The 20,018-nt window shown below is 36.0% G+C and overlaps 1 protein-coding gene across 1 annotated transcript in view; it reads right to left on the bottom strand.

Annotated features, from left to right (window-relative positions):
• Window positions 1–20,018, bottom strand: part of FSIP2 (fibrous sheath interacting protein 2) — a 115,142-nt gene that overhangs the window by 56,334 nt on the left and 38,790 nt on the right. Inside the window, exon 12 of the mRNA XM_024766856.1 lies at window positions 10,436–10,493. Coding sequence (XP_024622624.1) covers window positions 10,436–10,493 — 58 coding nt within the window. The remainder of the gene's footprint in view (window positions 1–10,435; window positions 10,494–20,018) is intronic.

The following is a 20,018-nucleotide window of genomic DNA, read 5'->3' on the forward strand; positions in this document are numbered from 1 at the left end:
CCCTCATGTTTTTTACCTGCTAGAAAGAGAGTCAGACATTGAACAACTAATCAATTAATTACAAGTAGAACATCTACTAGGAAGAATGATTGGAGTCTATAAGAACTTTAAAAGGGCAAATTAACCTAGTGCCAAAGATAACAGAAACCCTTTACACAATCCCACTCACTTTCTCTCTCCTCTCCCTCTCCTCCATTTCGTCCCCTCCCCCATCCCTCCTCTCTCAGACACATGCACACACACTTGTGGGCACACAGGTGCATACACAGGCACACATAGCTATGATGTAATCAGGCACCTCTTTGTCTTCCTTTCAAAGAGACAATTTTTGAGCTATAAATACTAAAGATACTATTCATTCTGGCTTTTAGGCCAACAGGCTGCAACCCTGGCAAAACCATGCCAAAATTCCTACTCTGAGTTAGGATGCAGTCAGGTCTAGATGAAAAAAGGAATGTTTCAACTGATTACATCTTCAAATATTTCCTAGTTATTTGAGTTTATGGTTGTGCTTGTCCTTCTTGATACTTAATTAGAATGTACAGGCCTCAGATATGAGCTTGCAGGAGACAGACAGTGTTCAAAATGAAAATGACAGCTTTCCATTGGCTTGTGTGCTGTTCTATAGCAGCTCAGTGTCAGGTGCTGAAGTTAAGCTAAACTACATAAAACCAGAAGATGTAAAGGCTAAAGTTGAAAAATTAAAACTTAGAGTCTACATATACTGAACTTTGGCTATTCAGTTATAACGTCAAATTGGGAAAAAAGCATAATAAAAACAAGTAAGGAACATAATTTTGGACAAAGCATTGAGCTGGGCAGATTTTAAAACTTTTCAATTAAGTTATATATCTACAAAATATTTGTGGTAGATAAAAATGAGAAAATACAGGTATATAGAGAGATAAAAATACAGCCATATTTAATAACCAAAGCACTTTCCATAAAATGACTATATCAAAGTATTTAACCAATTCTTTATTATTGGGCATTTATGCTTTTGCCTAATCTTTATTAACACAAATGTTTCGATGAACACCTTTATATATGCATTTCTGCACATCTCTCATTATTTTTTTATAATAAATTCTTAGAAGTGGAATTTCTTAGCTGGGCAGTATTCAGATGTTTAAAATCAGAATTAAAGCAATAGCCAACTTCAGAAAACAGAAATCATAAGTAACACAATAACAGTGGGGGACTTTCACACTCCACTTTCATCAATGGACAGTTCATCCAGAGAGAAAATCAATAAGGAAACACAGGCTTTAAATGACACATTAAACCAGATAGACTTAATTGATATTTATAGGACATTCCATCCAAAAGCAGCAGAATACACATTCTTCTTAAGTGCATATGGAACATTCTGCAGGATAGGCAATATGTGGGGCCACAAAGTGAGCCTTGCTAAATTTAAGAAAATTGAAACCATATCAAGCATCTTTTCCAACTATAACTATATGAGATTAGAAATTGACTACAAGAAAAAAAAATTATAAAAGCCACAAGCAAGTAGAGGCTAAAAAATATGTTACTAAAGGACCAAGGGATCACTGAAGAAATCAAAGAGGAAATCAAAAAATACCTAGAGACAGATATTGGAGATTGGTTCAAGATGGCGGAGTGGAAGGATGTGCTCTCAACTCCCTCTTGCGAGAGCACCAGAATCACAACTAACTGCTGAACAATCATCAACAAGACACTAGAACTCACCAAAAAAGATACCCCACATCGAAAGACAAAGGAGAAGCTGCAATGAGATGGTAGGAGTTGCACAATCACAATAAAATCAAATCCCATACTGCTGGGTGGGTGACTCACAAACTGGAGAACACTTAAACCACAGAAGTCCACCAACTGGAGTGAAGGTTCTGAGCCCCATAGCAGGCTTCCCAACCTGGGGGTCTGGCAACAGGAGGAGGAATTCCCAGAGAATCAGACTTTGAAGGCTAGTGGGATTTGATTGCAGGACTTCAACAGGATTTGGGGAAACAGAGACTCCACTCTTGGAGGGCACACACAAAGTAGTGTGTACATCAGGACCCAGGTAAAGGAGCAGTGACCCCATAGGAGACTGAACCAGACCAACATGCTAGTGTTGGAGGGTCTCCTGTAGAGGTGGGGGCGGGGGTGGCTGTGGCTCACCACAGGGACAAGGACACTGGCAGCAGAAGTTCTGGGAACTACTCCTTGGTGTGAGCCCTTCCAGAGTCCGCCATGAGCCCCACCAAAGAGCCAGGTAGACTCGAGAGCTGGGTCACCTTAGGCCAAACAACCAACAGGGAGGGAAGCCAGCCCCACCCATCAGCAGACAAGCTGATTAAAGTTCTACTGAGCTCTTCTCTACAGAGCAACACCCAGCTCTACCCACCACCAGTCCCTCCCATCAGGAAGCTTGCACAAGCCTCTTATCCACCAGAGGGCAGAGAGCAGAAGCAAGAAGAACTACAATCCTGCAGCCTGTGGAACGAAAACCACATTCACAGAAAGACAGACAAAATGAAAAGGCAGAGGACTATGTACTAGATGAAGGAAAAAGATAAACCCCCAGAAAAACAACTAAATGAAGTGGAGATAGGCAACCTTTCAGAAAAAGAATTCAGAATAACAATAGTGAAGATGATCCAGGACCTCAGAAAAAGAATGGAGGCAAAGATCCAGAAGATGCAAGAAATGTTTAATGAAGACCTAGAAGAATGAAAGAACAAACACCTAGAAGAATTAAAGAACAAACAGAGATGAACAATACAATAATTGAAAAATACACTAGAATGAATGAATAGCAGAATAACTGAGGCAGAAGAACAGATATTACCTGGAAGACAGAATGGTGTAATTCACTGCCACAGAACAGAATAAAGGAAAAAGAATGAAAAGAAATGAAGATAGCCTAAGAGACCTCTGGGACAACATTAAATGCAACAACATTCACATTATAGGGGTCCCAGAAGGAGAAGAGAGAGAGAAAGGACCAGAGAAGACATTTGAAGAGATTAAAGTTGAAAATTTCCCTAACATGGGAAAGAAAATAGCCACCCAAGTCCAGGAAGTGCAGAGAGTATCAGGCAGGATAAACCCAAGGAGAAACACATCAAGAAACATATTGATCAAACTGACAAAAATTAAAGACAAAAACTATTAAAAGCAACAAAGGAAAAATGACAAATAAGATACAAGGGAACTCCCATAAGGTTAACAGCTGATTTCTCAGCAGAAACTCTACAAGCCAGAAGGGCATGGCATGATATATTTAAAGTGATGAAAGGGAAGAACCTAAACCAAGATTACTCTACCCGGCAAGGATCTCATTCAGATTCAAAAGAGAAATCAAAAGCTTTACAGACAAGCAAAAGCTAAGAAAATTCAGCAGCACCAAACCAGCTCTACAACAAATGCTAAAGGAACTTCTCTAAGTGGGAAACATAAGAGAAGAAAAGGACCTAAAAAAACAAACCCAAAACAATTAAGAAAATGGTAATAGGAACATACATATCAATAATTACCTTAAAAGTGAATGGATTAAATGCTCCAAACAAAAGACACAGGCTCACTGAATGGATACAAAAACAAGACCCATATATATGCTGTTTACAAGAGACCCACTTCAGACCTAGGGACACATACAAACTGAAAATAAGGGGATGGAAAAAGATATTCCATGCAAGTGTAAATCAAAAGAAAGCAGGTAAAATAGACTTCAAAATAAAGAATGTTACAAGATACAAGGAAGGACACTACATAATGATTAAGGGATCAATCCAAGAAAATATAACAATTATAAATATATATGCACCCAACATAGGATCACCTCAATACATAAGGCAAATGCTAACAGCTATAAAAGAGGAAATCGACAGTAACACAATAATAGTGAGGGACTTTGACACCTCACTTACACCAATGGACAGATCATCCAGAGAATTAATAAGGATACACAAGCTTTAAATGACACACTAGACCAGATAGATTGAATTGATATTTATAGGACATTCCATCCAAAACCAGCAGATAACACTTTCTGCTCAAGTGCACACAGAACATTCTCCAGGATAGATCACATTTTGGGTCACAAATCAAGCCTCGGTAAATTTAAGAAAATTGAAACCATATCAAGCACCTTTTCCAACCACAACACTATGAGATTAGAAATCTTTTACAGGGAAAAAAATGTAAAAAACACAAACACATGGAGGATAAACAATACGTTACTAAATAACCAAGAGATCACTGAAGAAATCAAAAAATACCTAGAGAAAATAACAACGAAAACATGATGATCCAAAACCTATGGAATGCAGCAAAAGCAGTTCTGAGAAGGAAGTTTATAGCAATACAATCCTATCTCAAGAAACAAAAGTCTCAAATAAACAATCTAACCTTACACCTATTGAAAGTAGAGAAAAAAGAACAAAGAAAACCCAAAGTTCATAGAAGGAAAGAATTCATAAAGATCAGAACAGAAATAAATGAAATAGAGAAAAAGAAAACAGTAGTAAGATCAATAAAACTAAAAGTTGGTCCTTTGAGAAGATAAACAAAATTGGTGAACCTTTAGCCAAACTCATCAAGTAAAAGAGGGAGAGAACTCAAATCAATAAAATTAGAAATGAAAAAGGACAAGTTACAACAGATATTGCAGAAATAGGAAGCATCATAAGAGACTATTACAAGCCACTCTATGCCAACAAAATGGACAACCTGGAAGAAATGGACAAACTCTTAGAAAGGTATAACCTTCCAAGACTGAACCAGGAAGAAATAGAAAATATGAACAGACCAATCACAAGTCATGAAATTGAAACTGTGATTAAAAATCTTCCAACAAACAAAAGCCCAGGACCAGATGGCTTCACAGGCCAATTCTATCAAACATTTAGAGAAGAGCTAAAACAAATCCTTCTCAAACTCTTCCAGAAAACTGTGGAGGAAAGAAAATTCCCAAACTCATTCTACAAGGCCACCATCACCCTCATATGAAAAGCAGACAAAGATATCACAAAAAAAGAAAATTACAGACCAATATCACTGATGAATATAGATGCAAAAATATTCAACAAAATACTAGCAAACAGAATCCAACAACACATTAAAAGGATCATACACCATGATCAAGTTGAATTTATCCCAGGGATGCAAGGATTCTTCAATACATGCAAAACAATGTAATACGCCATATTAAAAATTGAAGAATAAAAACCATATGATCATCTCAATAGATGCAGAAAAAGCTTCTGAAAAACTCAACACCCATTTATGATAAAAACTCTCCATATAGTGGGCATAGAGGGAACCTACCTCAACATAATAAAGGCCATATATGACAAACCCACAGCAAACATCATTCTCAATGGTGAAAAGCTGACAGCATTCCCTCTAAGGTCAGGAACAAGACAAGGATGTCCACTCTCGCCACTATTATTCAACATAGTTTTGGAAGTCCTAGCCATGGCAATCAGAGAAGAAAAAGAAATAAAAGGAATACAAATTGGAAAAGAAGTAGTAAAACTGTCACTCTTTGCAGATGACATGATACTATACATAGATAATCCTAAAGATGCCACCAGAAAACTACTAGAGCTAATCAATGAATATGGTAAAGTTTCAGGATACAAAATTAATGCACAGAAATCTCTTGCATTCCTATACACTAACAACAAAAGATCAGAAAAATAAATTAAGGAAGCAATCCCATTCACCATTGCAACAAAAATAATAAAATACCTAGGAATAAACCTACCTAAGGAGGTAAATGACCTGTACTCAGAAAACTATAAGACACTGAGGAAAGAAATCAAAGATGACACAGATGGTGAGATATATACCATGTTCTTGGATTAGAAGAATATTGTGAAAATGACTATACTACAAAAAGCAAGCTACAGATTCAATGCAATCCCTGTCAAAGTACCAATGGCATTTTTTACAGAACTAGAACAAAAAACCTTAAAATTTGTGTGGAGACATAAAAGACCCTAAACAGCCAAAGCAGTCTTGAGGGAAAAAAATGGAGCTGAAGGAATCAGACTTCCTGACTTCAGACAATACTACAAAGCTACAGTAATCAAAACAGAATGGTACTGGCACAAAAACAGAAATATAGATCAATGGAACAGGATAGAAAGCCCACAGATAAACCCATGTATCTATGGTCACCTAATCTATGACAAAGGAGGCAAGGATATACATGGAAAAGAAAGTCTCTTCAATAAGTGGTGCTGGTAAAACTGGACAGCTACATGTAAAAGAATAAAATTAGAAAACTCCCTAACAACATTCACAAAAATAAACTCAAAATGGATTAAAGACCTAAATGTAAGATGGGACATTATAAAACTCTTAGAGTAAAACATAGAAAGAACACTCTTTGATAAATCACAGCAAGATCTTTTTTGACTCACCTCCTAGAGTAATGGAAACAAAAATAAACAAATGGGACCTAATGCATCTTAAAAGCTTTTGCAAAGCAAAGGAAACTATAAACAACACGAAAAGACAGCCCTCAGACTGGGAGAAATTATTTGCAAATGAATCAACGGACAAAGGATTAATCTCCAAAATATATAAACAGCTCATGCAGTTCAATATTAAAAAAACAAATAACCCGATGAAAAAATGGGCAGAAGATCTAAACAGACGTTTCTCCAAAGAAGACATACAGATGGCCAAGAGGCACGTGAAAAGATGTTCAACATTTTTGCTAATTATTAGAGAAATGCAAATCAAAACTACAATCCAGTATCACCTATACTGGTCAGAATGGCCATCATCAAAAAGTCTACAAACAGGGAATTCCCTCGCTTTCCAGTGGTTAGGAGTTTGCGGTTCCACTGCAGGGCACCTCGGTTTGATCCCTGGTTGGGGAACTAGAATCCCACAAGCTATGCAGCGCAGCCAAAGAAAAATGTCTACAAACAATAAATGCTGGAGAGGGTGTGGAAAAAAGGGAACCCTCCTACACTGTTGGTGGGAATATAAACTGGTATAACCACTATGGAGAACAATGGAGGTTCCTTAAAAAACTAAGAATACAACAACCATATGATCTAGCAATCCCACTCCTGGACATGTATCCAGAGAAAACCATACTTCAAAAAGATACATGCACCCCAATGTTCACTGCAGCACTATTTACAGTAGCCAAGACATAGAAGCAACCTAAATGTCCACTGACAGAGGAATGGATAAAGATGTGGTACATATATACAATGGGATATTACTCGGCCACAAAAAAGAATGAAATAATGCCACAACATGGATCAACCTAGAGATTATCATACCAAGTGAAGTCAGACAAAGACAAATATCATAGGATATCACTTATATGTGGAGTCTAAAAAATGATAGAAATGAACTTATTTACAGAACAGAAACAGACTCACAGACTTTGAAAACAAACTTCTGGTTACCAAAGGGGAAATGGGGTGGGAGGGATAAATTCAGAGTTTGGGATTAATATATACACAGTACTATATATAAAATAGATACTTAACAGGACCTACTGTATAGGACAGGGAACTCAACTCAATATTCTATATTAACCTATATGGGAAAAAAATCTGAAAAAGAACAGATATATGTATATGTATAACTGAATCACTTTGCTGTACACCTGAAACTAACACTGTAAATCCACTATACTCCAATATAAAAAAAAATTTTAATAAACAAATTAAATAAAATAAAAAATTTCCCAAAGCCTAAAATTCAGTTACGAGAAAGAGCAAGACAGAGAATTATATCCTATATCTTGGCAGAAAATGAAAACCCCCCTGGTTTCAGCTCAGACATGGGCTTTGTAGCAAGAGTCCATACTCAGACTAGTACTTTTTGCAATATGGAACCTGGAGCTTGAAAGGTAATGTCAGTGACATGTTTTATCTTTTGGCCTCCTTTATTTTTTCAGGATCTGTTTTCTTAGGTCAACCTAAGCACAGGTTTTTTTTTTTTTTTGATATTCTGCAACCTAATTCTCCCAGATTCATTTTTCCATTCTCGTCACATTATACTGTAGGCACCAAATGGAACTCAAGGAGTCCACTGTATTAACTGATACCTGTACCTGACTCCAACAGACTTTCTTCCTCAAAGGCATGCAGAAATATCCAAACAAAGAGAAAAGAACTAAGAATAAAAATAATCAAATAACTGAGAAAACTTCAAAGAAGACCACTAAAAAACAACTGTGATAACCAGATAAAGGTTGACATCAGTGAAAATGGCAGAGTAAAGAGCTCTGAAAATTTACTCCTTCTTAAAAGCAATAGGTAAACTAACAAATTTTTTTCATTATTTTATAGTAAATGGTTTTCATAGTCAATTTTTTTCAGTTTTCAGAACTCTGAAAATTAACCAAAGGCTTTCAGCATTCCAGAGAGAGTTTACTCAAGAAAAATAGATGATCTAGGTAAGAACAGTGAGCTTTGTGGTGTTTTAACTTGTCCTATTTCCATCCTCTTTCTCACCAACAGGGTATCTTTGAAAAAGAACAGCTCACAATCACAGTGGCATAGGTTTCTTCCTTGTGGTATCTGCCCAGTATCTAGCATTATGCTTTGAACATAAATAAATTCCCATTTAAAATCGTTTGGATTTGGGCCTACTCACTCTAACACAAAATGAAGCCTTTGTGCAGGCCACTAATGGACTTATACAACTGGTTCCTAGTTTCTTGCCATCAATTTTTCTTATATATTTCTGTTGGAGTTATCCATCATGTATGCTAATTTGACCATATCATTCCCCTTCCAAAACATCAGAGTATTGCCCAATGAGTAAACTATAAATTTCTGACCACAGTATGCAAGTAGCAGGCAGACTTACTGTCTTCATCACTGTTACTTCCTACATCTTCCATCCCAATAATATAAATATATTCATTATGTAAGTGTAATGCGTAATTGTTGAAACTGTTTATACTCACTGCTATCATACTTGCTTTGTCTTCATTCTCTTGGTCTTGAATTTCCATGTCTATTTTACAAATGTTTCTGTCTTTTGTATTAACATTAGAAAAAACAGAACTAATCAATAGATGAAAGGGAGGGAGAGATAGGGTGGATGATAGAGTACATGTAATGATTCCACAGTAAAGTTTTACGAAATCTGGAATTAAATCAGAATGAGAAGAATGTGAATGTGTATGATGGGCAGAGTCAGACCAGAAAGTATTGTTAGCTGTATTTTGTTTGTATTCTGACAGGATGTTAGGCTGGCTGGCTGCAACTAAAAGTATTTTTCCCTGTCAATTTGGGAGGGCGTGGTGAAGAATCTCCAGGTAATACACAGAGTTACTCATCTTACTGAGCTAAGATTTTTAATGAAAAAGTATCCAAAGTATTTGCTATGGAAGATCCAAATGACTCTGTAGTTCTATAATGTTGGGTGGAGAATAAAGAGGCAGCACTCAAGACTTTATTATGATCTTCCTCTAACCACTTCTATAAAGAGGCAGGTATTTATATTTAATAAACATTTATTAAATAACTAAAATAAAAATGGCCATTTTGTACAAATGATCACCATTCTTCCACCTTGTTCTATTTATTTAAACTGGACTAGTCCAGTTTCCTTCTTTCTGCATCTATTATAGTGCTGTGTATCCTATGAACTCTCAGTAAGTCAGTTAAACTGATGTTCATCAGTCCTAAAGTCAAGATCCTTCCTCCAAGAAAGCTTGGTCTGAATATGTCAACAGCATTTACCATCATATACCACTTAACTCTATCCAACCATTTTCATAGAAATTTGGTGTTTGTAAAGTCTTTCCTGGACCTCAGTTGAGTTATTGATTTTTTTAAAAAAGGCAACAGTGTTGGGTCTAAAATTATAGTCTCTAAAGTTGAGAAAGCCATATATAGACACCAACAGAAACAGGCTGCCACCAGTTTGAGGAATAAAAATCCCTCAGGCTCCCCAAATTTCTTCTCCAGAGACTTGCAAGTTCCATCATTAGAGATTATTATTTTGGATTATATGGCAAATACACTTTAGGTTAGGAATGACTAATTAAAATTTTTAAAAGTAAAACTAATCTAAACTAACCTGTCCTTAGGAAACCAGTAATCTCAAAAGGTTTAAGGAATGGTAAATGTTTCAAAGGGGAGAAAGGCAAAGAGACAAGTCCAGATCCTGGAAAGCTACCTGAAGAGGAGAAGACATGGTTGGATATACTTGAAAGTGGCATGAAGACTCTGAATATAGGGTAAGTGTAGAACCACAGTGGGGTAAGGAAATAAGGAAAAGGAAGAACATTAACTTTGTCTACTTTAAAATTTAAGCTTAGTGAGGAGAATTTGCAAAAGACAAAGTTTCACTAAATCTAAGTAGAAGTATAAGAATGGAGGATCCACGTAATTATTTGCTTTTTAATATGACCCACGTACTTATTAGAATATTAATTTATCATTATATATTAATTTTCTTAGATACTTACGTATTTGAGAAAACAGAAGAAGGGAAAATACCCTGGACTGTGGCAGGAGCCCTAGGTCCTATTTACCAGAAAAAGAAAATAATTAGTTTGCATCCTTCCCCAACAACTTGTAAAATGATAATATCCTCTAATAGTTCTTTATTCTCTGTTGTCACAGTCTTGTTTAAAAGCCTCCAGAGACTCTCGACAATGAAGTCTAAATTTCTTTGCAAAGCATAAAATATACCATACAATCTGATGTTCTTATCTACCTCTCTAGTGTCTTCTCTGGCTAGTCTTCCATGTGTATTCTATGGATCAGAGGCGCAAAATAACTTATTTCCTAAATGTATCATCTTTTCCATGCCTCTGGGCCCTTGTTTTTGTCATTTCCTCTGTCTGGAGCACCCTATGCCCTCTTTTTTTTTTTTTTTTTTGGCGGTACGTGGGCCTCTCACTATTGTGGCCTCTCCGGTTGCGGAGCACAGGCTCCGGACGCGCAGGCTCAGCAGCCACGGCTCACGGGCCTAGCCGCTCCGTGGCATGTGGGATCTTCCTGGACCGGGGCACAAACCCGTGTCCCCTGCATCGGCAGGCAGACTCTCAACCACTGCACCACCAGGGAAGCCCCCTATGCCCTCTTTTAACTTATCTTTTAGGTCTCAGTCAGCTTGTGTTAACTCTTCTAGAAAGCCTCCCTTGAAACTAAGTAAATCTTCTTCGCTAGTGGTCCTAAAGCATTCTACCCATTTCTATTATAAAACTCATTATGCTATACTGTAATTAAAGGTTTACTCTTCTGTCTCCCTGATTATGATGTAAATTTCTCACTATATCTTCAGCGTTTATTTTTGGAGAATACTACATAATTAATATGTTTCCTCAACATTTATTCATTGATTTGTTGGCCATTAATCTCTTCCCACTCAAACATCATCTCACTTGCTTTGTATGTAATCTAGCTAGATTTCATTACTGGATTTTGGTAAAGCTTCTGGATACAGATGACATAGAAAGTTTTTATGCACAACACCTTCACACTGGATTTGGTGTTTGATAATTATGCAAATACACAAATGAATAAAAATTGTAGACAGAAAGAATGTCCTGGTTACAGAAAGTAGTGTTAGTAATTAAAGCCTGTTCAGTCAAGTTTAAGTGGTAACTCGTGTTTCTCTCAATAAATGAGTAACCAATAGGTACCAGTGATGCATTAAAAAGTCTTACTTAAATCCTATGAACCTTTTTGACTTTGTGTAGATATGTTTTTTTGTGTGTGTTCAGATTTGGAGAAGCAGTACCTGAAATTAAGAATTCATAGACCTGAGAAATTAAGTGTGAAGATAATATAATTTTAAAAGCAAAATAAAAAACAAACTCTTCTGTGGTTTCATTAATATTCTGGAGTAAATATTCTAAAAATATTTTCCTAGAATTCTATATAAAATATTAAAACCATCCTCTTAAAAACAGCTAAGCTTTCAAGGAGGTAAGCGAAATCTTTGAGAGTAAAAAATTGGGGGGAACACACATACGGAATTGTAAGCAAATGATGAAGCTGATGCCTGCCCTGTACCCACTGGCCATAACTGCAAACTTAATGGATAACCAGGGGACTAAAAACCATATATCAGTCTCAAACCAGATAGGAAATAAAATCTTAGAGCTTGTGAAAATATACTTTATCCCACAAAACTACACCCTTGGTGAAAGAGCTGTCTTAAAAAAATCATGCCACAGAGGTAGCAGCACAAACAAATTATGCCTTGGCATCAGCTGTGGATAGAGGAAGAACAGCAGAAAAGAAAAATATCTCTGAAGAATTCATAACCATATATTATCTCTTACGTGACTTTGAGGTTCAAATTCACTGTATGGTCCATAAAACTCCAAATGAGAAATTTAAAATGAACCTGTTTTTATCGCTCTCCCAGATGCCTAGCAGTAGCATATGAAGAAAACTTAACAGCTTTATTGAAGTATAATTGATATTTGCAAAACTGTACATATTTAACGTGTTCAGTTTGAGTTTCTACATAGTAATATATCCTATCAAAGTATGGAATTCTGTCAAAAATGATGTATTTCTGTCAAAAACAAGCTAACATATAACAACACATCCCTGCCACTCACACACAGACAAATATGAAGAAACAAACCAACATGCCAGTTATCAGGAAAAAAAAAGCATTAAAATTAGATCACAAATATTTCAGATATTGGAATTATCAAATATAGAATATAAAATATGTGCATTTTATATGTTTAAATAAATAAAGTAGCAATTGGAAATCACAGGAATGGAACCTATCAAAAAAGTCCAATCAAATCTGAATAATAATGAGACATTTTATAATATATATTATATATATATGTTTAATCAAACAAATTTAAAAGTGCATTAAATTTATATAATAGTAAAATAGATACAACTGAAGAGAGAATTGGTGAAATGGAAGACAACCTCAAAGAAATTAACCAGAATGCAAAAGAGAGAAATGGAAAATGTGGTCTTTAGACGATGTAGAAGTAGACACACACACACACACACACACACACACAAACACACACATATATAACTGGAGTTTCAGAAGAAAAGAATAAAGAAAATGAGGAGAAGCAACATAGGAGAGAAAAACAGCTGAGACTTGGCCAGAACTGCTCATCATAGTGATACTAAAGTAAAGCAGATGAAAGATCTTAAAAGCAGCCTGTGGTGTGTGTGTGGCAGGGGTGAGAAGGTAGGGAGGGGGATGTGGGAGGAAGGACCACTTACATAGGAATTAAGTAGAACAGAAAGCAGATCATTTAAGTAAAACAATATTTTTAAAGTGCTAAGAAAAAAAGAACTGTCCCTGAGAACTGGTATATCCAGCCATAATTATATCCCATAACATGGATAAAATACAGTTTTATTAAATAAAATCTGAGACTTTACTCCCAAAATACATTCATTAGTGACATTTCTAAAGAATGGATGTATTTTAGGAAAATGAAGGTGATTCTATAAAGTATGAAATGCAAAAAGGAATGATGAACAACAATAAAATGGTTAACATGTGAGAAAATATAAATAAAACTTGAAAAATAGAATAGTAATTTAATAGAAAAATAGAAACATAATTTCTATAAAATAGAAAAGTAATTTAATTTTGAATTTTTTACCAGATAAATTATTAAATATGATATGAGATAGTGAGTAGAAGTAAATTATTCTAACTTTGACTTTTACTTTAAGTATACATGTTAAAATTTAAGGGTAATTGTCAAAAGAAATATACATATAGTAAAAAATGTCCAAAACAGTAGAAGGAAAGCTGAATTAAAAAATACACTCAATATTCTAAAAGAGAGGAAGAAAGGAAAAATTAAATATATATATACATATATATATTTAAAAGGAGAACAAACTGAAAGCAAAAATAAGGCAGTAAAAATCTTCCAAAGATCTGTAATTAACATAAATGTAAATGGTTTAAATTCAGTTAAAAATCAGTAATTCTAATACTGAATAAAATAAAGCAAAATCCAAAGTCAAGTATTTGTAAGAGCTACAATTAAACATTGTAGTTCTTAAAGACTCTAAGATTGAAAGCTGATACAACTATAGTAACATCAAATTGAATTTAAGACAGAAAGCATGGCTCAGGATAAAGGTCACTACATAATAATAAGATTAAGTTATTAACTTGGTAATAAGTTACCAAGATAACCCTAGATATGACTAATAACCTCGATCAAGAAATAGAAAAGCAGGGCTTCCCTGGTGGCACAGTGGTTGGGAGTCTGCCTGCCGATGCAGGGGACGCGGGTTCGTGCCCCAGTCTGGGCGGATCCCACGTGCTGCAGAGCCGCTGGGCCCGTGGGCTGTGGCTGCTGAGCCTGTGCGTCTGGGGCCTGTGCTCTTCAGCGGGAGGGGCCACAGCAGTGAGAGGCCCACATACCGCAAAAAAAAAAATAAATAAATAAAAAATAAAAAAGCAAAAATGGATACAACTACACAGAGGAGTTGAAAAACTATCCTATCATTCCCAATAATTTTTTGAAGAATTTAAAAAGTAAGACTATAGACTACTTGAACTACACAACTAAACATCTCAGTTGAACGGAAATATTTAGAATATTGTACTTCAAAGTTGACAATATTCATTGTTTTCAAACAGGACATTAAACAACTTAATCATGTACACTAAGCCAATAAAGCAATTCTTCAGATACTTCAAAAGGCTGGTAACATAAATGTCATGTTCTCAGTCTACAAAGCAATTAGAAATCAGTAACAAAAAGAAAAACAAATCCAATATACTTGAAATTTTAAAACTCATGAATACAAAATAACACACAAAATTGGAATTTAGGGAATAAAAATACTGCACATCAAATTTTGCAGTACATTACAAAATCTCTTTTGTACATACCACCAATTTAGTGTCATACACAGTTCTAAACACTTGACAAATATTAAGTTATTGAATTACCATAGCAATCATATGAACAACATACTATTATTAGTCTCATTTTATAGTTGGAAAAACTAAAGAACAGAGAAGTTAAACAACTTGGCCAAACATAAATTTTAAGTGTGGGAATGTGGATTCAACTTAACTAGTCTGGGGTCAGAGTATGTGTTCTTTCCCGCTATGCCATACTACCTTGCAATAATCCTATCCTTTCAATATGTATGGAGAGGATATATAATAAATTTATGCCAATAAATTTGAAAATTCATATGAATTGAATACATTTTCAAGAAAAGTTTAACATGCCCCAAAAATCTGAAAAGAAATGAAAAATAGGAATAGTTCTGAATCACTAAAGTCATTGAATCTGTAAAGTTTTTGTCACATAGTGAGCCAGGCCCAGGTTATTTTGCCAGTAATTTCTACCAAGCATTTATGAAATATATGATTCTAACTTTAGAAACTTCCAGAAAATAATAAAGAGGTAATATAACTCATAAAGCTAGTGTAAACTTGTACAAAAACCACACCAGAAAACTACAAAAAAGGAAAATTACAGCTGAACTTCTCTCAAGAACCTGGATGCTAAAATCCTACAATAATTACTAGAAAATATAATCTAGAAATGTATACTACATGATGAATAAATTTGATTTAATCAAGGAATGAACGATTGTTCTGAGAATAAAAAGTGATCATTTCAACAAGAGATGCACTAAAAAGTCAACATTCACTGATAAACCTTAGCAAGTTAGAAACAGAAGGGCATTTTCTTAACCTGGCATCTACCAAAATATTGCGGTGGGCATCATATTTAATGAATAATTTTAAAATATTTTAAATCAGAAAGAAGACAAAAAGCCCACTTGCATCATTTTATTCACCATTTCTCTGAAGGCCCTAGAAATGGGAAGAGTACAAGAAATAATTTAAAAATATTAAGATTGCAAATAAAGTAACTAATCTGTCATTATTTACCGGTAATGTTTATATTAAAAAACAAAAGAATCAACAAATAAGGAATAAGAATTAGAGAATTTGAAAAGGTTGATGGACACATAATCATATAAACATCAATCACATTTCTATACATTAGTAACAAGTAGTTAAAGAATATACCATTTTTAATAGCAATAGAAATAGTACCTAGGAACAAATCTAACAAAAAGATGTGTAAGATGTTTCTGGCGAAAACACTAAACTTAAAGAAATGAAATTTCCATAAAATGGAGTGATAGACCATTTACGCTGATAGGGAGAATCAGTATTGTAAAGATATCTGTTCTCCCCTTATTAATTTATAGTTTCAATGCAGTTTCAGTCAACACCTCAGCTGGGTGTGTTTGCATGTGTTTCTGAGACTGGCAGGTCAACTTAAAATTTATATGGAGGAAGACAGATTTAGCCAAGGCACTCCCAGAAAAGTAGAACAAAGTGGTAAAAGTGGTAGCAGATGGGAGCTGGTGGATAAGATGTCTTCTCCTTACTGATGTCAAGACATTGTGAATCATCAACAGTGTGATACTAGTGCAATGACAAACTGATCTTTTGGAACAGAATAGAGAAATCAGAAACAGATCCACACATATATGGTATCTGCATATTAGCAAGCTGGCATTCCAGATAAGTGGGTGAGGACAGATCTTTCAAAAGAATAGTTATCAGGCAGAAAGTCAATAGCAATAGCTGGTATACCCACGGTTAAGCTGGGACTGAGAGCAGTAACAACAACAGTGTACTTTGTGAGCCTGCACAATAGGCAAAAGGGGACACAACAGAGCACACTCACAGGTGAACAGCTCCAGAGGTGGAATACTCAGTGGCTTCTCTCCCCATGGGAGTGCTCCAGTCCCACCTACCTCACATCATAGACCAGAAACACAGCTAAGAAACAGATCTGGAGGCCTCTATGTGAACAACTAGGGAGCAGACCCTGCCCCTGACAGGGCAGTGACAACCACAGAGCAAAGGGGAGGCCCCACTCAATATCCAGGGCAGGCTATAGTCAGCACAACACCAGTCAAACCCTCTATCAAAGGGATAGGGCATACACTGAGAAAAGAGGTGGCAGTCATCCATACTAAAAACAGCCCCTGCACCAAAAACAAAACAAAACAAAACAAAAAAACCCCATTAAACCCAAGCAGGCTACATAGGGATGTTCCCACATAAAAATAGCCCTCCAAACTCTGAGGGTCTGGCATCAGGAGGAAGAACCTCCAGAGAAGTTAGCCTTGAAGCCCAGCAGGGCTTGAGTGCAGGTGCTCCACTCTTGGAGGGTGCACACAAGGTTTCATGTGCACTGGGACTCAGCATAAAGCAGTACCTCCATAGGAACCTAGGCTAGATCTACCTAGGGGTCTTGGAGGGTCTCCTGGGGAGATGGGGGTTGGTTGGCTGTACCTCACTGTGTGGGCAAGGGGACTGGTAGCAGAGGCCCCAGAGAATATTAATTGGCATGAGCTCTCTTGGAGGTCCCCATTTTGGCACCAAGAACCAACCCCACCCAACAGCCTGCAGGCTCCAGTGCTGGAATGCCTCAGGCCAAACAACCAGCAAGACAGGAACACAACCCTACCCATCAGCAGACAGGCTGCCTAAAGTTGTACTAAGCTCACAGACACCCCAAAACACACCCCGGACATGGCCCTGCCCACCAGAGGGACAACACGCAGCTCCACCCACCTGAGGGCAGGCACCTGTCCCCCCAACCAGGAAGCCTGGACCAACCTCACCCACCAAGGGGCAGATACCAGAAGCAAGAGGAACTATGATTCTGCAGCCCATGGAAAGGAGACCACAAACACAGTAACTTATAAAGAATTAGATGACAGAAATATATTGCAGAAGGAGCAAGATAAAAACCTACAAGACCAAATAAATGAAGAGGAGATAGGAAATCTACCTGAAAAAGAATTCAGAGTAATGATAGTAAAGATGATCTAAAATCTCAGAAAAAGAATGGAGGATCAGATCGAGATGATACAAGAAATATTTAACAAAGACCTAGAAAAACTAAAGAACAATCAGAAATGAATACAATAACTGAAATGAAAAATACACTAGAAGGAACTGATAGGAGAATAAATGAGGAAGAAGAATGGATAAGTGAGCTAGAAGATAGAATGTTGGAAATCACTGCTGTAGAATAGAATAAAGAAAAAAGAATGAAAAGAAATGAGGACAGTCTCAGAGACCTCTGGGACAACATTAAACACACCAACATTTGAATTATAGTGGTGCCAGAAGAAGAGAAAGAGACTGAGAAAATATTTGAAGAGGTTAGAGTAGAAAAATTCCCTAACATGGGAAACAGTCACCCAAGTCCAGGAAGCACAGAGAGTCCCATACAGTATAAACCCAAGAAGGAACATGCTCAGACACATATTAATCAAATGAACAAAAATTAATACAAAGAAAAAATATTGAAAGCAACAAGGGAAAATCAACAAACAACATACAAGGGAATCCCCAGTGGTTATCAGCTGATTTTTCAGCAGAAACTCTGCAGGCCAGAATGGAGTGGCAGGATATGTTTAAAGTGATGAAAGGGAAAAAGCTACAGCCAAGAATACTCTACCCATCAAGGCTCATTCAGATTCGATGGAGAATTCAAAAGCTTTACAGACAAGCAATGGCTAAGAGAATTCAGCACCACCAAACCAGCTTTACAACAAATGCTAAAGGAACTTCTCTAGGCAGGTGAGGTTAAAAAGAAAAAAAAAAAAAAAAGGCCACAACTAGGAACAAGAAAATCACAAATTGGAAAGTACACTGGTAAAAGCAAACCTACAGTAAAAGTAGGAAATCATCCATACACAAATATGATATCAAAACCAGCAAACATGAGGAGACTACAAATACAGGAAATGGGAATTACATTTGAAATTGAGAGACCAGCAACTTAAAACAAACTTGTATATATATATAGACTGCTACATCAAAACCTCATGGGAAATGCAAACCAAAAAATAGATACACACACAAAAAAGAAAAAGCAACCCAAACATAACACTACAGATGGTCATCAAAGCACAAGAGAACAAAAGAGGAAGTGGATGGAAAAAGACCTACAAAAACAAATTCAAAACAATTAAGAAAATGGTAATAGAAACATACATATCAATAATTACCTAAAATGTAAATGGATTAAATGCTCCAACCAATAGAAACAGAATGGCTGAATAGATACAAAACAAGACCTGTGTATATGCTGTCTATAAGAGATGAACTTCAGACCTGGGACACACACAGAATGGAGGTGAGGGGATGGAAAAAGATATTCCATGCAAATGGAAATCAAAGAAAGCTGCAGTAGCAATACTTATATCAGACAAAATAGACTTTAAAATAAGAGACAAGGAAGGACACTACATGATGATCAAGGGATCATTCCAAGAAGAAAATATAACAATTATAAATATATATGCACCCAACATAGGAGTACCAATATATAAAGCAAATGCTAATGGCCATAAAAAAGGAAATCAAAAGTAACACAATAATAGTGGGGGACTTTAAGACCCCACTTACACTAATAGCAGATCATTCAGACAGAAAATTAATAAGGAAACACAAGCCTTAAATGACACATTAGACAAGATAGACTTGATATTTATAGAACATTCCATCCCAAGCCAGCAGAATACACTTTCTTCTCAAGTGCACATGGAACATTCTCCAGGATAGATCACACCTTGGGTCACAAATCAAGCCTTGAAATTTAAGAAAATTGAAATCATATCAAGCATCTTTTCTGACCACAACGCTATGAGTTTAGAAATCAATTACAGGAAAAAAACCTATAAAAACCACAAACACATGGAGGCTAAACAATATGTTACTAAACAACCAATGGGTCACTGAAGAAATCAAAGAGGAAATCAAATAATACCTAGAGACAAATGACAACAAAAGAAAGAGAATCCAAAACCTATGGGATACAGCAAAGGGAGTTCTATGATGGAAGTTTATAGCAATACAATCTTACCTCAGAAAACAAATCTCAAACAACCTAACCTTACACCTAAAGCAACTAGAGAAACAAGAACAAACAAAGCCCAAAGTTAGTAGAAGGAAAATAATAAAAATAAGAGCGGAAATAAATGAAATGGAGATTAAAAAACAGCAGTAAAGATCAATGA

This window comes from Neophocaena asiaeorientalis, unplaced genomic scaffold, assembly GCF_003031525.2.
Source record: "Neophocaena asiaeorientalis asiaeorientalis breed wild unplaced genomic scaffold, Neophocaena_asiaeorientalis_V1.1 scaffold113, whole genome shotgun sequence".
In the NCBI taxonomy this organism is placed as follows: Eukaryota; Metazoa; Chordata; class Mammalia; order Artiodactyla; family Phocoenidae; genus Neophocaena; species Neophocaena asiaeorientalis.